At 35.1% G+C, this 19,729-nt stretch overlaps 1 protein-coding gene across 1 annotated transcript; it reads left to right on the forward strand.

The window, feature by feature from the left end:
* The first annotated feature begins 12,696 nt into the window (after nucleotides 1-12,696).
* On the forward strand, nucleotides 12,697-13,191 carry LOC131066159 (uncharacterized). Its single transcript, XM_058000858.1, has one exon. It carries the CDS (start codon nucleotides 12,697-12,699, stop codon nucleotides 13,189-13,191), a length of 495 nt encoding a protein of 164 aa, XP_057856841.1.
* The last annotated feature ends 6,538 nt before the right edge of the window (nucleotides 13,192-19,729 follow it).

Consider the following 19,729-nt stretch of genomic DNA (forward strand, 5'->3'; position numbering starts at 1 on the left):
ATTCCTTTCATTCCATTTTGTTATTTTTTATATGGTTAAACCTAAGGTAGGGTTTCAAAATCTAGTTCAAAGGTTTCTATCATTATTTTCATCTTCTCTTGTATATTCCATGCATTCTCCATTGACCCATATAGGTTAGATGATATACTATTAACATTGTGCCCATCTAGGTTTCTTCATCATATAGTAAAAATAGGGCTACCACAAGAATAATGTTATTGCAAGGATTTTACTTAATTCCATTGGAAGAGGTATCCATCACCTACTTCTCCCAACCTTGGCTTTAATGATTTCCACTTCGGTAGGTGTAAGAAGTTGGGTCCACTTTTGGCCAAAAAGTGTAAGTGTTTTTACTAAAAATGAAATTTTTGTTGGATATTGTTGAGAAGTTTGCTGGAATGATGTGTTGTCATTGATGTCAACATATTCTTCTGTGTATTCTAGTGTTGTAATTAGATTTGATGAGTTGGTTTGGTCAGTGTGTTGCAGTTGAACTATTGTGGTTTAATGGGTTTAGAGATACTTATCTCTAGTTGATTCAACAGAAGTTTCAGTGGTCTGCGTGATGATTTGATCAATTTGTGAGATTCGGTATTGTGGTTGATATTCAGTTGTTTATGTTATTTGGTATTATCGTTTTTACTCTGCATTGCTCCGTAATTGCTATATCTTGGTTTGTGGTTTTGGCAGTGTTTGGGACATTCATATGTGTCCTTGATTCAGATGGTTCATGATTTGGAAGTCCGCAAATGAATCTTTCAGTTTGACAGTCAATTCAGTGTGTCTTCTTGAGGTTCGGTATAATGATGATGAAGATTCTAGTAAGAGGTGATGTTGTGGTTGTTTCTGTGGTGATTCACATTTCTTATGGATGTTTCTAGATCATGTTCTATCCATATTGATCGTTGTGCGTGTTGTAGATCATTTTCTTGATCTGGTGGTGTTCTTCGTGTTATGTGATATTCATGATGATTGTAGCATGTTGTGGATATTTGAGGCATAATTCTTGGAAGTGTTTCTTGCGTGCGGTGTTGGTTTAGGTCTAGACTATGTCTTAGTCGACATTGTTTTGGTCTGTATGTATTATTGTAGCGTGTGAGGTTATTGTTTTGTAATTTGTGTTGAGGGTTTATCCGACCTTAAAATATAGGTTGATGATTTGTATAAATATATGTAATAGTCATGTTGTGGATGTATCTGCTCAGTATTTGTGTGTGCGAACATTGATTTGATCTTTCAATTGTAGAAAAGAAGTGCGAAAGAGTGTGAAGAGAAGAGTTTGAATATATGTGCTTAAACGAAACTGTAACTAGGAATGAGAAGATGCTATTTCATCAATTCATGATCATTTAGATGTAATCTAAATCCTTTTGTAAGGTAGTGAGCCTTCCTTAGGGTTGCAACCCTTCTTGTTTTGTGATTTGAGCAGTGAGCTCTAGGTAGTGTGTTTGAATGCATGTGAATTCCCCATTGTAATATTTACACTTACTCCTAATAGAGTATTATCTCATTGTGGGTAGGTTCCCACTGTGGTTTTTTGCTTAACCGATTTTTTCACATCAAAAAATATTGGTGTTATGTGTGTTATTGATGTGGTGTTGATTTATGCTTTTACTGTTTAAGTTTGAGTTGTGTAGAGTTTGAGGGCAAGTTGATTCACCCTTGTGTCATGAACCATAGTTATCTATAATTACTTATTTTGAAAATGATGCTTATTTTATTTATGAAATTGAAATGAAATGAGAATGGAAATTTTAGTGAAATAGATGATAATGAAATAGGAATTCAAATGCAATGAAAAGATTTACATTACGTAAATGTAATTGAATAATCAGTATAATTTTTGTGAAACTAGGGATCGTCATTGCTAATGAGCAATTGAGTGCAGGAACAGGTGAACATGGATGAAGGTGAGAACATGGTTCAGTTAGAGTTGTTTTAGCTCTTGGACTTTGCTAGAATAGATGGGAATCTCACACACCATGTTATAATTTATAGTTTGCCACTTGTAAAGATGGATGATCTAAATGACTTTATTTGAGTGTTTGTTTAAATTGGAATGAGTAGTTTTAATTGATAGATTGAATTAAATATTTGTGTATGTATTTTGATGTTTGTATGTGCATCTTATGAAATGGATTAAATATTGTGCTTATATTTCCACTTCTTGATTTATGATAATGATGTTTATAAACATATATATATGTGTGTGTGTGTGTGTGTGTGTGTGTGTGTGAGGATATACAAGTATATTCACACACACACACACACACACACACACACACACACACACACACACACACACACACACACACACACACACACACACACACACACACACACACACACACTCATATATACGTATATGAATTATATGATGTTTTGAAAAAAAAAAAGAAGAAAAGATAATTAAATTTGAATTGATTGATCACTATAGTTATATTTAAATATATACAATTATAAGTATTATATATGTATATGAGTTCGAATAATAATTCGATCATACACACATATATATATATGTACGTAATTATTATATATGTAAATATATTGATGAAATTAAATAAATATATATATATATATATATATATATATATATATATATATGCATGAAAGTGACTTATTTGAAAGCATATATATATGCATATATATGCATGCATGAAAGCGACTTATTTGAAAGCAATCTATCCAATATGGTGGTGGGTTATCATTGCAAGTCATAGTCGACAAACCATGTATGATATGAGGGAAGTCGACTTGGCATTGTAGAGACTAGAAACTATTGCAAAGAGGAATCAATATTAGTCAACCATGCTGCAAACAAAACTTAGAGTTCAAGTTGAATATGGACTGATTGATGTGGCTGAAAATAGTTAGAATAAGCATCACATGGCATGCAAACTATTCCGCATACCAATGGTGGTGCATGGGAAGCTAACGAATTGCATTGATAGCAGTGGGAGTTGATAGTAATATCGACTAAGCAATTGCCTAGCCACATAATAACACCAATAACAATGAACTTAACAACTTGAGAGTTTGGTGTCACATGGTAGATAATGTATATCATTGCATGGAGAACACATAGTGTTCAAAACTATTTAGGATTGTGTTGTTGCAGTTAAACAATGTGTGGTGTCACTTAGATACCAATAAATCAGTCCACCACTATGAGAGATTGGCTCGAAAAAAGAAATTAGTATATATTTGATCACTATATATAGACTGTTGGTTTTGAAGGAGAAAACGAGGTAGAAATATGCAGAAAATATAAAAAAAAAAATAAAGAACAGAGATGATAGAATAAAGAATAGAGATGATAGAACAAAGAATGGAGATTGAAAGAACACAACAAAAGGAATTGTAAAACATCGAGGAATAGAATCATTGGAAATCTAGAAGTGTTGCGGTTAGATTTAGAAGAAGAATTAGTGTTGAACATCATAGTTTTGGCGTCGAATTTCAAAGGTAGGCTCTTAATCGAGCAATAGTTTATTATATATTTATAGAATAAGAATAAAATTATGTTGAGAATTGTTTATTTTAGATCACTAATGAAGAAAGAGCTAAACTTTGAATTAGTTTATGCAGTAGAAGACATGATAATTTATTTTGAGATTTCATTTGAAGAAGCCATATAGGTATGTGCATTATGAAATGTCATCTTACTTAATACTTGTAAAAATTACTAAATTTAGATAGTTGAATTCGTAAATCATAGAAAATACATGTTAGTGTCAAATTTAATATGTTATTTGAAGAAAGAATGTGTACTCATATTCTATTTGTTCATAAGTAAATATACATACATACATATGTTACACCTTCTTAATTTAATTCTTGTCTTTGATTTACTTGAAAAGATAGAAGTGAAAGATTATTCTCTTTTCGGATATATATTTGTTTGTCCATGAAAGATTGTTTTCTTGCCATATATAATTGGTTGTAAACGAAAGATTGTTTCCTTCTATTTCTATTTAATGAATGATTGTATTCTTTAACATTGTATTTTTATCATGCGAGAAATAGGAAGCTAGAATTGAAAAATGAAATAATGTCTTCTATATATTTATTCTAAGTTTCATATGAACATAGAAAAATCTAGATAGGCTTGTGTTTGTGGGAAAGTTACCTTTCGGGATGGGTGCCAAATATGGAATCATAGAGAGAATAGTTTTCTTTTCCAAACTATATTGTATTGCTATGCATGACATTATAATTGGTAGAGTAACTAATTGACCATTGAAATAGATGGGTTTATTTATGCTCTCTACCATATCCTTGATTGATCTTGCTTGTTTCTTAATGGAACTAGAAAATAAAAAATGCATGTATCATTCTAGGAACGCACCAGATTTCATCTTGTCTATCGAATTCTTTTTGCTAAGCAATTCATGTAGGGTCGCGTATTCTTTATTGACCAAGAATTTTGGGGAAGTGTAAGCTTCAAGGTTGGGTGGAAAAAGCACCCGAATATTGTTCTCATCTTCATTCTAAAGATTGCATTGAAGATAGTTTGGATTGCAGACCAAAGGACACATCTCATTCTTTACTTTATATTTTCTTAAGGCATTAGAAATGTTGAAGTATTGTATGTAGATATGATTGAAATATTGTTGGCATTTTTGATGTTTATGTTGTGATTGTAATTGATGGACACATACTTGCATTGAGATCCACTTTATATGTATGAGCTAGAGCTCAACCGGTATCTGTTCCAACCAGTATGTTGTATTCTAGTCTTTAGACTATTGGTGATTTTGCAGAATGTGTTTCCCGATTTGAAGCGGCATGTCGACCCCAAGCGGTTTGTAGATCTCAAGTGGTATGAGGGAGAAAAGCGGCATAACACATTCTTACCAGTCTTCATTTGTCAAACTGGCAACCGATATTTTGTATGAATCGGTAATACTCTGTGATGAGTTACCAACCGACATTTTTGTGATGAGTTACCAATCCACCAATTGTTTGATGGTGCCGACACACTAACAGTGCTTCTTGTGTCGTGTTACTGAGTATGTCTAGATTCATTGAACCTAGGAAATTGTAATGTAATCCTATTGGACCGACATGAAATTAGATTCCTTTAAAAGGACATCATGTCTAGGGTTTTAGGTTGTTGCTGAAAGGGTTTATGTTGTGCTAGGGTTTAAGGTGGTTGATGAGTTATTGAAAGAGCGATCTTATCTGAGAAGATCAAGTTGTAACTAAGTGAGAGACAGAGAAGATTGAAGTAATGCGAGAATGCATTAACTGTGAGCAATACTGGATCTAACCAAGCAGTTTGTGCTATTAGATAGATCAAACACTTGTTGATTACTCACATCTTTGACAAGTCTGTAGCCCTTAACCGGGTAGGCCCAAAAGCCTTTTGTAAAATCCTGTAACAAGGTGGTTCACCTCTGTGAATCTAAAATCCTCTAGCAAGGTAGTCTTTAATTGGACTTATCTCCTAATAGGATCTCTTCTGGTGAAGAACATTGTAAGACCTTAACTGGTCTGACCTTAACCGGTCTGGTTTCTATTCTGCAGATAGTGACTTGTGAGTTCCATCTCACCATGGTTTTTCCCATTTGGGTTTCCACGTCAAATATCTTGTATTATGGTTGTATTTCTTTTGTGGGTGAATGCTTTGTTTGCATTTTGGTTTGCATGTGTGATAACCAGTCTGTCTATTAAACTATTTTACCGGTTTATCTTCAGACTGTTTAAGTGTTTAAGTACAGAGATTTTTGGCATACTAATTCACCCCCCCTCGTAGTATTCATGAAATGGTATCAGAGCCTACCTTTCTATAAGTTTAACCACTTGGAAAGAGATATGGGGGAATACACCTTGAGGGAACTTACTCAATGGCTCACTCAGTCTGAGCAAGCCTATGATGATCTTATGGTCAAATACAAGGCATCTCAAGCAAAAAGGAGAGAACATGCAGAGAAGCTGATGGAGCTATCTGAAAATAGTTCTGAAGATGAAGCAAATATGGAAGCCATGATTGCAGAAGTAAATAAGATGAATGATTCAAACTCCAATCTGAGAAAGGAGTTGGAAGGACTGACTATCCGGTTTAGTCAAGAGCTTGAGAACCAGAGGAAAGCTAAAGATCTGGTAAAGGATAGAGATCACAAGATCTCCAAGTTGAAACAAGAGATTAGTGCACTGACTGCTCACCTTCATGAGAGAAGAATGGAGAAAGAAGGAGTACAAGATGAACTGAACATAGCCATCTCTGAAAATACAAGCCTAGTGGAGACATATACTGCTATTTCCAAAGAACTCTCTGAGTCAAAGGAAATACTTGCGAAGTTTAGCAAAAGTACTGTCAAGCTAGAGCAAAACCTTGAGTCATTTAGACTGGTAAAGAATACCAATGGACTTGGTTTCTCTGGACATGAGGAAGGAGAATCCTCAGGAACAAATGCTGAAGCATCAAAGAAGCAACCGACATTCAAAGGAAAAGGTAAGCAAAAATTCAAACCTGTTTGCTTTAACTGTCTTAAAGAAAGACACACTGCCAATGTATGTAGGAGCAAAGCCTACAATAATTTTCCTTACTTTATTAACAATGTATCTAGATCTAATAAGTTCAATGGTCATTGTTATACATGCAACAAGTTTGGGCATAGAGCATCTGAATGCAGGTCTATCATGAACAACACCAGAAGATATCCTCAGAGGACCCAAGGAGCTAGTCCGGAATCTTTTGTAAACCGGAACCCTAACTAGTTTAATGCTTACAATTCTCAGTCACGTAACAATGGTTATCAACCGGCAACCGGATGGAGAGAAAACTATTGGATTTGTCATGGTCATGGTCACACTGCTGCTACATGCAGAAGGAAGAATGGAAACATGAACAATGGACATTGGAGAGCACCTGGATTGGTTTGCTATCACTGCAACAAACCGGGTCACATTGCAAGATTATGCAAAAGCAGAAAGAGTATATCTGATGATATACTGATCACTTAGGAAGGAGAAATTGATGTTGAAATAGTTCAAGTGGATATGAACAAAACCTGGAGGAAGAAACCAACAATGTTGGAAGATGAACTGGTTTCTGCACCTAGTGTGGAAATATCAGAACTAGCAAACTAAGCTCCAAAAAGGCTTAGGGGGAGAAAATAGCGAAATGTTTCCGAACCCCTGGTTTACACCGATAAAAGACCTTAACCGGTATGTGATACTTGTTGCTTGGCAGAAGATCGAAAATGGTAAAAAGGCAAATTAGGGTTTACGCCCTAATAAAGGAGTATTAATGGTGGTAGGTGAGAGACATGTATAAAAGCATATTTCAAATTATTTCACACTATCTATTTTCGAGCGAAGAAAAGTTTTTCAAAGTCCAAAGTGAAGAAAAGGCGAGTTAAGCTAAGATTTCAAGAAATTGACTAATCGCGAAGGAGATTCAAATTGAAATTGCAAATGGTCAAGAGGAGAACACAAAGTGATGATTCAGCAACCGATGGAGTGTGGAGTGATGGAGAATCAGGAAGCCCTAAATTTGCATTTTAAAGGTATTTTTCATGTTCTTAAAATACTCTACAATGGCTTTTGCATCTTATACTAGTTCTAGTACATCCATTAAGTCGGAAAGTTTCATTCAAAGGAAGTCAAAGTATAATGCCTTATCACAAGTTCTGGCTGGAGTAATAGTAGAAGAGGGAATTTCTGACTATATTGATTGCAAAAATAGAAGACCTAGGGTCTTTAGCTATTCACACCCAGTTAAGTTTATTTTGCGGCAAGGACAAGAAAATCAAACCAGAATATAGTATCTTAGAGAAGAAGAAACTCCACAATGCTGTATACTTTCTGGAAGACTTTATGGAGGATCATATTAGGATCATTTTGAGCAGAGTCCATGCTGACAAGATGTACCTGGAGAGGACGCATGATACCATGCCATAGGCAATTCATGTAGTCATCGGTTTTTGCAACACAGGGGAAGTGCCAGCCCTAAGAACGATAAGAAAAATGGAAATGGCCAAGCTCACCGGTTCAACAAGTGACTCACGAGGTATGACAGTTAATCCTATCAAGGATGATCTAGTGAAGTATGCCTGCATGGTGATAGGCTACAGAACATTCTTAGCTAGTAGGATTAATTCTATATCTGCTGCAGCGGTAAATCCCGATTACCGGATGATTAAAGAGGATGCATCTTTTGACCTATGCACCAGTATGTAGAGGCAACTCTTGTCTAATTTGAAGTCGATTAAATAGGATAATGCATTGAGATTCAAGTTTGGACAACTATTGGTTGGGTTTTTCTTCTATTTCCAAGGCTACTTTCTTGGAGTAGGAGATGTCCAGTGGTCTCCTAACCAACCGGTAACCAAGCAGATCAAGGAAAGCATTCAAGCTATCGGAACCAGTTACCCTAATGTGCTGAACAAATATTTTGATGAGTTCAGATAGAAGATGAGCCAAAGGATGAGGATCTCAGGTGATATTGTTAAGAAATATGAAGATGACATTTGTTTCACCAGCCAGGTGGACAAATGCTTAATGGAGGCTGTTGAGCCTAGAATGGAAGAAGTGGAGCCAATGGGCTATGAGGTGATGTACGATATGCTGGAAGGGTATGCCTCAACCCTTATTGCCTCACCTCTTGATCCCAAGGCAAAGAGGATAGGAACCTATCTAGAGAGGATTGCACTAGTCGAGGAACCCTCTATTAAGAAAGGAAAAGAACCGACAACAAAGAAAGCAAAGGCAGTGCCTGCAGCATCAGCACCGGCTACTACTGCAACTCCAAGAGTGACCAAGCGGTCACCTACAAAGAAGAAACCGGTAGTGGCACCGACAAAATTCTTTGAAAGAAAAAGGAAGACTAAGTCAAATGAACCGGACTCTGAGGAGACTGAGTCTGAGGAGATGCCAAAGAAGGCCAAATAGACAAAGAAGATGAAGAAGAATGAACTGGCAGCGTCTACATTGGTAAATATCGATATCTCCTCATATAAACCTTTGACACATTGTCAAAGAACATTAAAGAATATTAGGAGAAAATTACTTCATGATTTAGTAGATTACTATGATGATTTTAGTGATGAGGAGAAAGAAGAAGTACTTCAGGACATTATTATTTATTTGTGTAAATATGACCGGTTGCCATCAAAGATTAAATCTCAGACACCGGATTCATTATATAAGGCATTAGATAATAAATGGCACATTTCCATAGAAAAAGAATAGGAGATTAGGGAGAAAATCTTTGCACGGTACTTTCTCGACCTCTCAAACTCAGAAATATTTGATGTTTTGGACCAAAATAAAGGACTCTTCTTCACAAGGAGAAGAAGACTTTGGCTGTTAGAGGGAAGAATTGATGATGTTGAAAAAGACACTCATCAGCATATGAATCATGCTATTCAAGCTCACAAAGCATGTATGGCTTACCTGCAAGCGGAAAAAGAACCAGTCATATCCAAACTGGATGAAGTTTTTGATGAAGAAGGAAACTCGGTTGAAGAACCAATTGACACTATTGATGTCAATGCCCTAGATATAGAAGATGTCACTCAGAACATACCTTCTAAGGGAACAGAATAGGTGCAACAAGCCAAACAAGGTAGTGAGCAAGTCGATGACATATAGGAAGTGGCTAAGGAATAGGAAGAGAAAAAGAAGAGGGATGAAGAGGAAGAGAAGAGAAAAGAGGAAGAGGAGAAAAGAAAAGATGAAGAGAAAAAGAAGCAAGAAGATGAGAGGAAAAAGAAAGAAGAAGAGGATAAGGAAGAAAAGAAGAAGAAGGAAGAAGAAAAGAAGAAAAAGGAAGAGGAAAAGAAGAAGAAGGAAGAGGAAGAGAAAGAAGAGGAGAAGAGGAAGGAAGCAGAGGAAAAAGAAAGAAGAGGAAGGCAAGGAACAAGAAAAGAAGAAGGAAGCAGAGAAAAAGAAGAAGGCAGAAGTGGTGAAGAGCACACAGATGGAGACTCTGAAGGCAACCGGGAGCCAAGCCAAACTGGTTGATATCTCCAGTCCTATCGATCTCCAGTCTGCAAGTGAATCAGAGCTAATGTAGATCATCAAGGTTGCTCAAGAGTGCCTTGAAATCATTTGAAGGAAAAAGGAGCAAGATATAATTCAAGAGGCTGTAGACACCCTTACTGGTTTGATCCCCGGTACCAATCTTCCCAACACTGAATCATCACTAGCACAACTTAAGCTACTATGTACTGTAGTGGATGATCAGGTGCAGAGTCTGGAAGAAGCAGCTGAGGAAAATGTCAAGAAAGAGCATCAAAGGGCTCTTAACATTGCTTTGGTGAAAAAGTTGAATGAACTCCGGTTTGAACTTCTGAAAGACCAAAATGATGTAAGGGATGCTTTGGATGAGGGAAACCTGCTACTAAGCAAAATCTGTCAACCCCATCTATTCTGCGATGATGTGCTAGCCTAGAAGCAAAAGCTTCAAATGGACTTACAGTCTTACTTAAGCACATTTAAGCCACCTTATGATTCCTTTGCAACTTATGGACAAACCGTTCACCGGTTTTAGATCCAATCAGCCAAAATGGAACAAGAGATCAGTACACGGTCTAGAGATTTGTAGGAACTACAACTGGTTTTACTTCCATGTCTGCAAATTCTTTAGAAGTGTTATCTGAACCTGGATGCCTTGACAGTTACGTAGGAGATGAGCACAGTTGATTCCATGGAAGAACAGGTATCCCAGATGCAAACAGAGAAAGAAGTGGCCACCTCCCTACTTGAGTCTTGGTCTCTATCCATGAAACAATTTTTGCAGGACTATAAATCAGTTTTTGACAAGTATTATTCCTTGTTGTCATAAACTCTTATTATTTCAATATCAAATGGAAACAAGGTTGTTCTGTGGTACTTTGTCATTGTTGGCAAAGGAGGAGAAGTACTCTATCTATTTTGGAGAAGAATAGGGAGAAGTATCTGGCTTTAAAATTTTGATATATGTTTTGATATATTCTTTATGCTCTGATATCTCAATGTTTATGCTCTGTATGCAAAATTGCTATACATTGTATTGATTAAGGGATAGTGTATATGCTTAGGGGGAGAAATTTTGTTAATGACATGTTTTTGTTGTAAAACACTTAGATGTCAAAATTTTATTTTCCTAAGTGTTGCCATCAGTGCCAAAGGGGGAGATTGTTGGCATTTTTTATGTTTATGTTGTGATTGTCATTGATGGACACACACTTGCATTGAGATCCACTTTATATGTATGAGCTAGAGCTCAACCAGTATCTATTCCAACCGGTATGTTGTATTCTAGTCTTTAGACTATTGGTGATTTTGCAGAATGTGTTTCCTAGTCTGAAGCGGCATGTTGACTCCAAGCAGTTTGTAGATCTCAAGTGGTATGAGGGAGCAAAGCAGCATAACACATTCTTACTAGTCTTCATTTGTCAAACTGGCAAACGGTATTTTGTATGAACCGGTAATACTCTGTGATGAGTTACCAACCAACATTTTTGTGATGAGTTACCAATCCACCGATTGTTTGACGGTGCTGACACACTGATGGTGCTTCTTGTGTTGTGTTACTGAGTATGTCTAGATTCATTGAACTTAGGAAATTGTAATGTAATCCTATTGGACGGACATGAAATCAGATTCCTTTAAAAGGACATCATGTCTAGGATTTTAGGTTGTTGCTAAAAGGGTTTATGTTGTGCTAGGGTTTAAGGTGGTTGATGAGTTATTGAAAGAGCGATCTTATTTGAGAAGATCAAGTTGTAATTGAGTGAGAGATAGAGAAGATTGAAGTAATGTTGGAATGCATTAACTGTGAGCAATATTGGATCTAACCAAGCAATTTGTGCTATTAGATAGATCAAACACTTGTTGATTACTCACATCTTTGACAAGTCTGTAGCCCTTAACCGGGTAGGCCCAAAAGCCTTTTGTAAAATCCTGTAACAAGGTGGTTCACCTCTGTGAATCTAAAATCCTCTAGCAAGGTAGTCTTTAATCGGACTTATCTCCTAACAAAGATTGAGATTCCTAACAGGATCTATTCTAGTGAAGAACATTGTAAGACCTTAACCAGTCTGACCTTAACTAGTCTGGTTTCTATTCTGCAGATAGTGACTTGTGAGTTCCATCTCACCATGGTTTTTCCCATTTGGGTTTCCACGTCAAATATCTTGTGTTATGGTTGTATTGCTTTTGTGGGTGAATGCTTTGTTTGCATTTTGGTTTGCATGTGTGATAATTGGTCTGTCTGTTAAACTGTTTTACCAGTTTATCTTTAGACTGTTTAAGTGTTTAAGTACAGAGATTTTTGGCATACTAATTCACCCCCCCTCTTAGTATTCATCAAATATTACTATATTTTCTTATTGAATAAAGAATCTATATCTCCTTATAGAAATATCATGTTTATAATGATATCATTGGAAATGATCATTTAGAACTAAGGATGAAATAGTGGAAGTAAATAGACTTATTTAAGGAACTATGAGTTTATTTAAGAATAAAGAGTATTACATTTTATTATTTAAATTAGAATGTTTTACATCTTTACATTTTGGTATCAAAGTGCTCGGCTTGAAACACTAGGGCCTATGACCATTGCGCTAAAGAAACATTCCTTGATACAAAGGAATTTATTGAATTGCAATGGGTTCTAGAACTAATAGAGCTGGATCAAGTAATGGGAATGAAAGACTTGACCAAATTCTTGATCTTTTAAATCAGTAGAATGCTAGGATGGATGGAATCAAACAAGAAGTTCGAAGGGTTTGTGAGGTTCAAAATGAAATTCCTAGATCTGAGGAACAACTTGATTATCGAGCTAAGATTGAAGGGGAGTTAGCCAAAGACTTGAAAAGGATAGCCCCACCAAAGTTTGATGGCAAGACCATTGGTGATGCTGTTGAAGCTTGGGTAATTGAGATGGAGAAGTATTTTGAATTTCGTAACATGTCCAATGAAACTAAAGCAGTATGGGCTGCTTATCAGCTTACTGGAGAAGTTGCGACATGGTGGGACAATGAGAAATATGATAGGAAGTTACAACCCAGTGATATTACTTGGGAACTATTTCTGCAATCATTTAGGAAGAGGTGGCTTCCTCAGTTATTCTTTGACAAGAAGATGACTAAATTCTTGAATCTGATGCAAGGTGGTTTGACGGTTACTCAATACTTGGAGAATTTCACCAATCTCCTAAAGTATGTTCCACAGTACCTGATGGATGAATGATTCTGCATTTAGAAATTCATCTTGGGTTTGAGGACTCACATTGGAGTAGAAGTAGATATTCATAATCCATTGACTATGGATAAAGTTTTTGAGAAAGCAACTAAATAGGAACAAAAGTTGCAGCAGTTGGCAAATTTATGAAAGAATGTGAATACCAAACCAGGTTTTGGGAATAGGAATTTTAAAAACAATGATCAACTGAAGGGCAACCGACAGATAAGGAATCTAAAAAAGAGGACCTAACACTCAAGAGAAAGGAAGAGTAAACCAGTATGGAAACAAGAAAGTGAATAGTAACACCAACTTCACTAATCCAAATACCAGGTAGAACTTTGACAGGAATAGATCTGGTGGACACCAAGGACCTAAAGATGGATGTTACAACTATGGGGGAAATCATTAGGCTTCAAATTTTCCACAATGTACCATTTCTCAAAGAGGAGGAAATCAACAAGGAGCTTCACAACATCAGATTCATGCAATGGTTGACAATCGCTAGGCTGATTTTCAGGCTTCACCTATCCAGACGACGGGTAAGCTTTTTGGTCAATCAGTTTCCATTTTGATAGATACATGAGCTACTGAATGCTTTATTGATCCTAAAATAGTTTCTATATTATCTATTAGACCTTGTTATATGTCAAATGCATGGATGATTCAATATGGAAATCGAGCAAAGAAGAGGGTAGATTCATGTCTATTTTGTAGTGATTTAGAGCTTCCTAGTTTCCAAACTTAGGTTAATCTATATGTGGCCCCACTAGGATCATATGATGTAATCTTAGGTATAAATTGGTTAACTAAGCACAAAGCTATAGTAAACTATGAGGATGAGGTTGTTAGTTGTATAGATGATTTTGGAAATCCAGTTGAGATTTTTGGGTCTCAAAAGACTTTTGAATTGAGACACATCTCAGCTATGCAACTCAAGAAATCCCATAGGAAGGGATGTTCCATCTTTGATATCATTGTAAGTGACGTGGACAATGCTAAGAAGAGCCCTAAGGATTATCCAGCTCTTAGAGAGTTTTTGGATGTTTTTCCAGAAGACCTTACTAAGTTACCACCAAAAAGGGAATTTGACTTCTCTATAAAACTCTTACCTAGAATTGAGCCATAATCGAAGGTTACATATAGAATGACTATCGTAGAATTGTATGAGCTTAAGGCTCAATTGCAAGAGTTGCTTAGGAAAGGTTTCATAAGACCTAGTGTATCCCCATGGGGTGCACCAGTAATCTTTATGAAGAAGAAAGGTGGTACATTGAGATTATGTATTGACTACATGATGCTAAACAAGGTAACCATTAAGAATATATATCATTTGCCTAGGATAGATGAGTTTTTTGACCAAATGATAGGAGCTACTATATTCTCTAGAATCAATCTTCGATCAGGTTACCACAAGTTGAGGATTAAGGATGAGGTTATTCCTAAGACAACATTTCGAATTCGGTATGGACGCTATGAGTTCATGGTCGTACCTTTTGGTTTAACCAATGCCCTAGCAACATTCATGAACCTTATGAACATCTTTTTTTAGAGATTATCTGGATGATGTTGTGCTTATATCCATTGATGACATATTAATTTATTCCAAGAATGAAGAGGAACACAAGCAGCACTTAAGGATAGTTTTGCAATGATTAAGGGATCAAAAACTTTTTGGAAAGTTTTCAAAGTGTGTTTTCTTTCAGAAAAAGGTGCACTACTTAGGTCATGTTATATTTGCTGAAGGAATTTCAGTTGATCCTACAAAGATAAAGGCAATTGTAGATTGGCCAACACCTCAGAGTGTTATAGAGGTCAAAAGTTATATGGGTTTTGTAGGATATTACAGGAAGTATGTGGAAGGTTTTTCAGAGATAGCAACACCTATTACTTCTCTTCAGAAGAAGGGAAAGAAATTTGAATGGACTGAGAAGTGTGAAGAGGAATTTCATCTTTTGAAGCAAAAGTTGACAATAACACCAGTCTTGACTATACCAAATCCTAATGGACACTTCAGAGTGATTACAGATGCCTCAGGTGAAGGTGTAGGAGAAGTGTTAATGTAGGAAGGAAAGGTGGTTGCTTTTGAGTCTAGGAAACCAAAGCAATATGAATTGAACTATGCACCACATGACTTGGAGCTTTTAGCTATTGTTCATGCATTAAAAATGTGGAGGAATTAGCTTTTAGGGAAGCCATTTGAGCTGAAGACAGACCACTTAGGACTGAAATATATCTTTACACAGCCTAACCTTAATGCAAGACATAGAAGGTGGCTTGAATTCCTAAGTGAGTATGATTTTGGTATTGAATACATCAAAGGAAAAGAAAATAGGGTCATAGATGTTCTCAACATAAGAAGACATCTATCTGCTATAGTTACTACAAGGTCAAACTTGAAGTAGCAAGTGTTGCAGAATCTTTCTGAAGATGAGCATTACCTAAGGGTTAGGCAAACCTTGGGAGTAGATCATTCAAATCACCGATTTGATGGATATGAGTTGGAACCTAATGGTATTTTGAGATACCAGGGAATGGTGTATATTCCTGAACATGGAGACTTAAGGAAATTAATATTACATGAGGTCCACAATACATCTTATTTAGGAGATCTTGGAGTGACAAAGATGGTAGCTGAATTGAGATCTTTGTATTTTTGGCCTAAACTTAGGAAATAGGTGATTGAGTATGTGACACAATGTTTGGAATGCCAGTGAGTGAAAGTTGAGCATGTTTATCTGGCATGAATTTTGTTTCAACATGTCATACCAGAGTATAAGTGGCAAGTAATCAATATGGATTTGATCCAAGGATTACCTATTAGAAAAAAAAAGCATGATACCATCTTAGTAGTTGTGGATAAATTGACAAAAGTTGCACATTTCATACCTGGAAATCTCAAGGATGGATCATTTATTCTTGCAAAGAAATTTGTGCAAGAAATATTCTGATTGCATGGTGTACCATAAACCATTATTTCAGATAGGGATACCAAGATGACATCTAGAATTTGGACAACATTGAATGCAGCTTTGGGAACCAGACTGAACTTTAGTTCAACATATCATCCTCAGATTGATGGCCAAATAGAAAGGGTTAATCAGGTTGTGGAAGATATTCTATGTATGTACTATATGGATTAGAAGTACAAGTGGGAGAAGTATTTGCCTTTGGTTGAGTTTGCATATAACAACTCTTTTCACACATCCTTAATGATGACACCTTTTGAGGCACTCTATGGATGAAAGTGTCACACACCCATTAGTTGGGATAGAATGGAAGATAGGATCATTATTGGTCCTGATTTTATCAAGGAATTGGATGAGCAGATGAAGTTGATTAGGACAAGATTGAAAGAGGCATCTGATAGACAGAAAAGCTATGCTGATAGAAACAAAACTTTCAGACAGTTTGTTGTAGGAGATTAAGTCTTTTTGAGGGTCAAGCCTCATAAGAGCTCTATCTCATTTGGGAAACCGTCGAAGTTAGCACCAAGATATGTGGGACCCTTTGATGTGCTGGAAGTTATTAATCCATTCACTTATAGATTAGCTTTACCACTTTCTCTATCTCGAATCCATAATGTTTTCCATGTTTATTTATTGAAACCTTATCATCCTGATGCATCTCATATTCTTGATTGGAGATCTTTATAGGTACAGGATCCAGGGGTGGTGCTAGTGGAACCCATCCGAATCCTAGATCAACATAGCGTAAAGCTAAGTAGCAGAGATTTCATTTAGTATAAGGTCCAGTGGGACCAATATTCTGAGAATAGTGCTACATGGGTGGATGCTGAGATGATTGACCATCATTTTCCTCATTTTCTTTCTTAGAGTAGTATTTAGTATTTGCTTAGTGCATGAGATACCTTGGTACTCTAATTTGATTTACATGTTGTGAACTTGGATAGCATGGATGCTATTGTTATTGTTTATGTTTTGATTTGAGACTATGATATATGGTTAATATTCTATGATGTTGAAATACTATGTGCTTATTGATAGATAATAAGATATCGAGATGATGTCTCTTCCAAGTGGGGAAGGATGCAACAAACCTTAGTTATCTATAATTACTTATTTTGAAAATGATGCTTATTTTATTTATGAATTTGAAATGAAATGAGAATAGAAATTTTAGTGAAATAGATGATAATGAAATAGGAATTCAAATGCAATGAAAAAATTTATATTATGTAAATGTAATTGAATAATTAGTATAATTTCTGTGAAACTAGGGATCATCATTGTTAATGAGAATTTGAGTGCAAGTGAATGCAAGAACAGGTGAACATGGATGAAGGCGAGAACAAGTTTCATGTAGAGTTGTTTTATCTCTTGGACTTTGCTAGAATAAATGGGAATCTCACACACCACATTAGAATTTATAATCTACATCTTGTAAAGATGGATGGTTTAAATGACTTTATTTGAGTGTTTTTTTAAATTGGAATGATTAATTTGGAATGAGTAGTTTTAATTGATAGATTGATTTAAATATTTGTGCATGTATTTTGATGTTTATATGTGCATCTTATGAAATGGATTAAATATTGTGCTTATATTTCCACTTCTTGAATTATGATAGTGATGTTTATAAACATATATATGTGTATATAAGGATATACATATACAAGTATATACACATATATATACGCATATGAATTATATGATGTTTTGAAAAAATAAAAAGAAAAGATAATTAAATTTGAATTGATTTATCACTATAGTTATATTAAATATATATAATTATACGCATCATATAAGTATATGAGTTTGAATAATAATTCGATCATACACATATATATATGTACGCAATTATTATATATGTAAATATATTGATGAAATTAAATTATTTTGTTTTATGATAAATCATTATTTATATATATATGCATGGAAGTGACTTATTTGAAAGCAATATATCCAATATGGTCATGGGTTATCATTGCAAGTCATAGTTGACAAAGCATGCATGATATGAGGGAAGTCGACTTGGCTTCATAGAGACTTAGAAAGAAGGCAACTTAGCATCATAGAGACTAGAAACTACTGCAAAGTGGAATTAGTATTAGTCGACCATGCTGCAAACAAAACTTAGAGTTCAAGTTGAATATGGTCTGATCGACGTGGCTAAAAACCGTTAGAATAAGCATTGCATGACATGCAACCTAATCCACATACCAATGATGGTGCATGGGAAGCTAACAAACTGCATTGATAATAGTGGGAGTCGATAGTAATATCAACTAAGGAATTTCCTAGCCACATAATAACACCAGTAATAATGAACTTAACGGCTTGAGAAGTTTGGTGTCACATAGTAGATAATGTATATCATTCCATGGAGAACACATAGTGTTCAAAACCATTTAGGATTGTTTTATTTTAGTTAAACAATGTGTGGTATCACTTAGATACCAATAAGTCAGTCCACCACTATGAGAGATTGGCTCAAAAATAGGAATTAGTATAGATTTGATCACTATATATAGACTGTTGGCTTTCAAGAAAAAAATGAGGTAGAAATATGCAGAAAATATATATAAAAAAATAGAGAATAGAGATGATAGAGTAAAGAATAGAGATGATAGAACAAAGAATGGAGATGAAAAGAACACAACAAAAGGAATTGTAAAACATAGAGGAAGAAAAGCATTGGAAATCTAGAAGTGTTGCAGTCAGATTTAGAAGAAGAGTTAATGTTGAACATCATAGTTTTGGCGTCAAATTTCAGAGGTAGGTTCTTAATCGAGCAATAGTTTATTATATATTCATAGAATAAGAATAGAATTATCTTGAGAATCGCTTATTTAGATCACTAATGAAGAAAGAGTTAAACTTTGAATTATTTATGCATTAGAAGACATGATAATTTATTTTGAAATTTTGTTTGAAGAAGCCATATAGGTATGTGCATTATGAAATTTTGTCTTACTTAATACTCGTTGTAGAAAAATTATTGAATTTAGATAGTTGAATTCGTAATTCATAGAAAACACATGTTAGTGTCAAATTTAATATGTTATTTGAAGAAAGAATGTGTACTCATATTCTATTCATTTATATATAAATATACATACACACATGTATTACACCTTCTTAATTTAATTCTTGTCTTTGATTTACTTGAAAAGATAGTAGTGAAAGATTGTTCTCTTTTCGGATATATATTTGTTTGTCCATGAAAGATTGTTTTATTGCCAAATATAATTGGTTGTAAACGAAATATTGTTTGCTTCTATTTCTATTGAACGAAAGATTGTATTCTTTAACATTGTATTTTTATCATGCGAGTAATAGGAAGATAGAATTGAAAAATAAAAGATTGTCTTCTATATATTTATTCTAAGTTTCATATGAACATAGAAAAACTAGAAAGGCTTGTGTTTGTGGGAAAGTTACCTTTCGGGACGGGTGCCGAATGTGGAATCATAGAGAGAATAGTTTTCTTTTCCAAACTATATTTTATTGCTATGCATGACATTATACTTGGTCGAGTAACTAATTGACCATTGAAATAGATGGGTTTATTTATGCTCTTTACC

The sequence above is a fragment of the Cryptomeria japonica genome, chromosome 5, assembly GCF_030272615.1.
Source record: "Cryptomeria japonica chromosome 5, Sugi_1.0, whole genome shotgun sequence".
NCBI lineage: Eukaryota > Viridiplantae > Streptophyta > Pinopsida > Cupressales > Cupressaceae > Cryptomeria > Cryptomeria japonica.

Coding starts and splice junctions, on each gene's coding strand:
- LOC131066159 (XM_058000858.1), top strand. CDS start 12,697: ATGGATGGAATCAAACAAGAAGTTCGAAGGGTTTGTGAGGTTCAAAAT.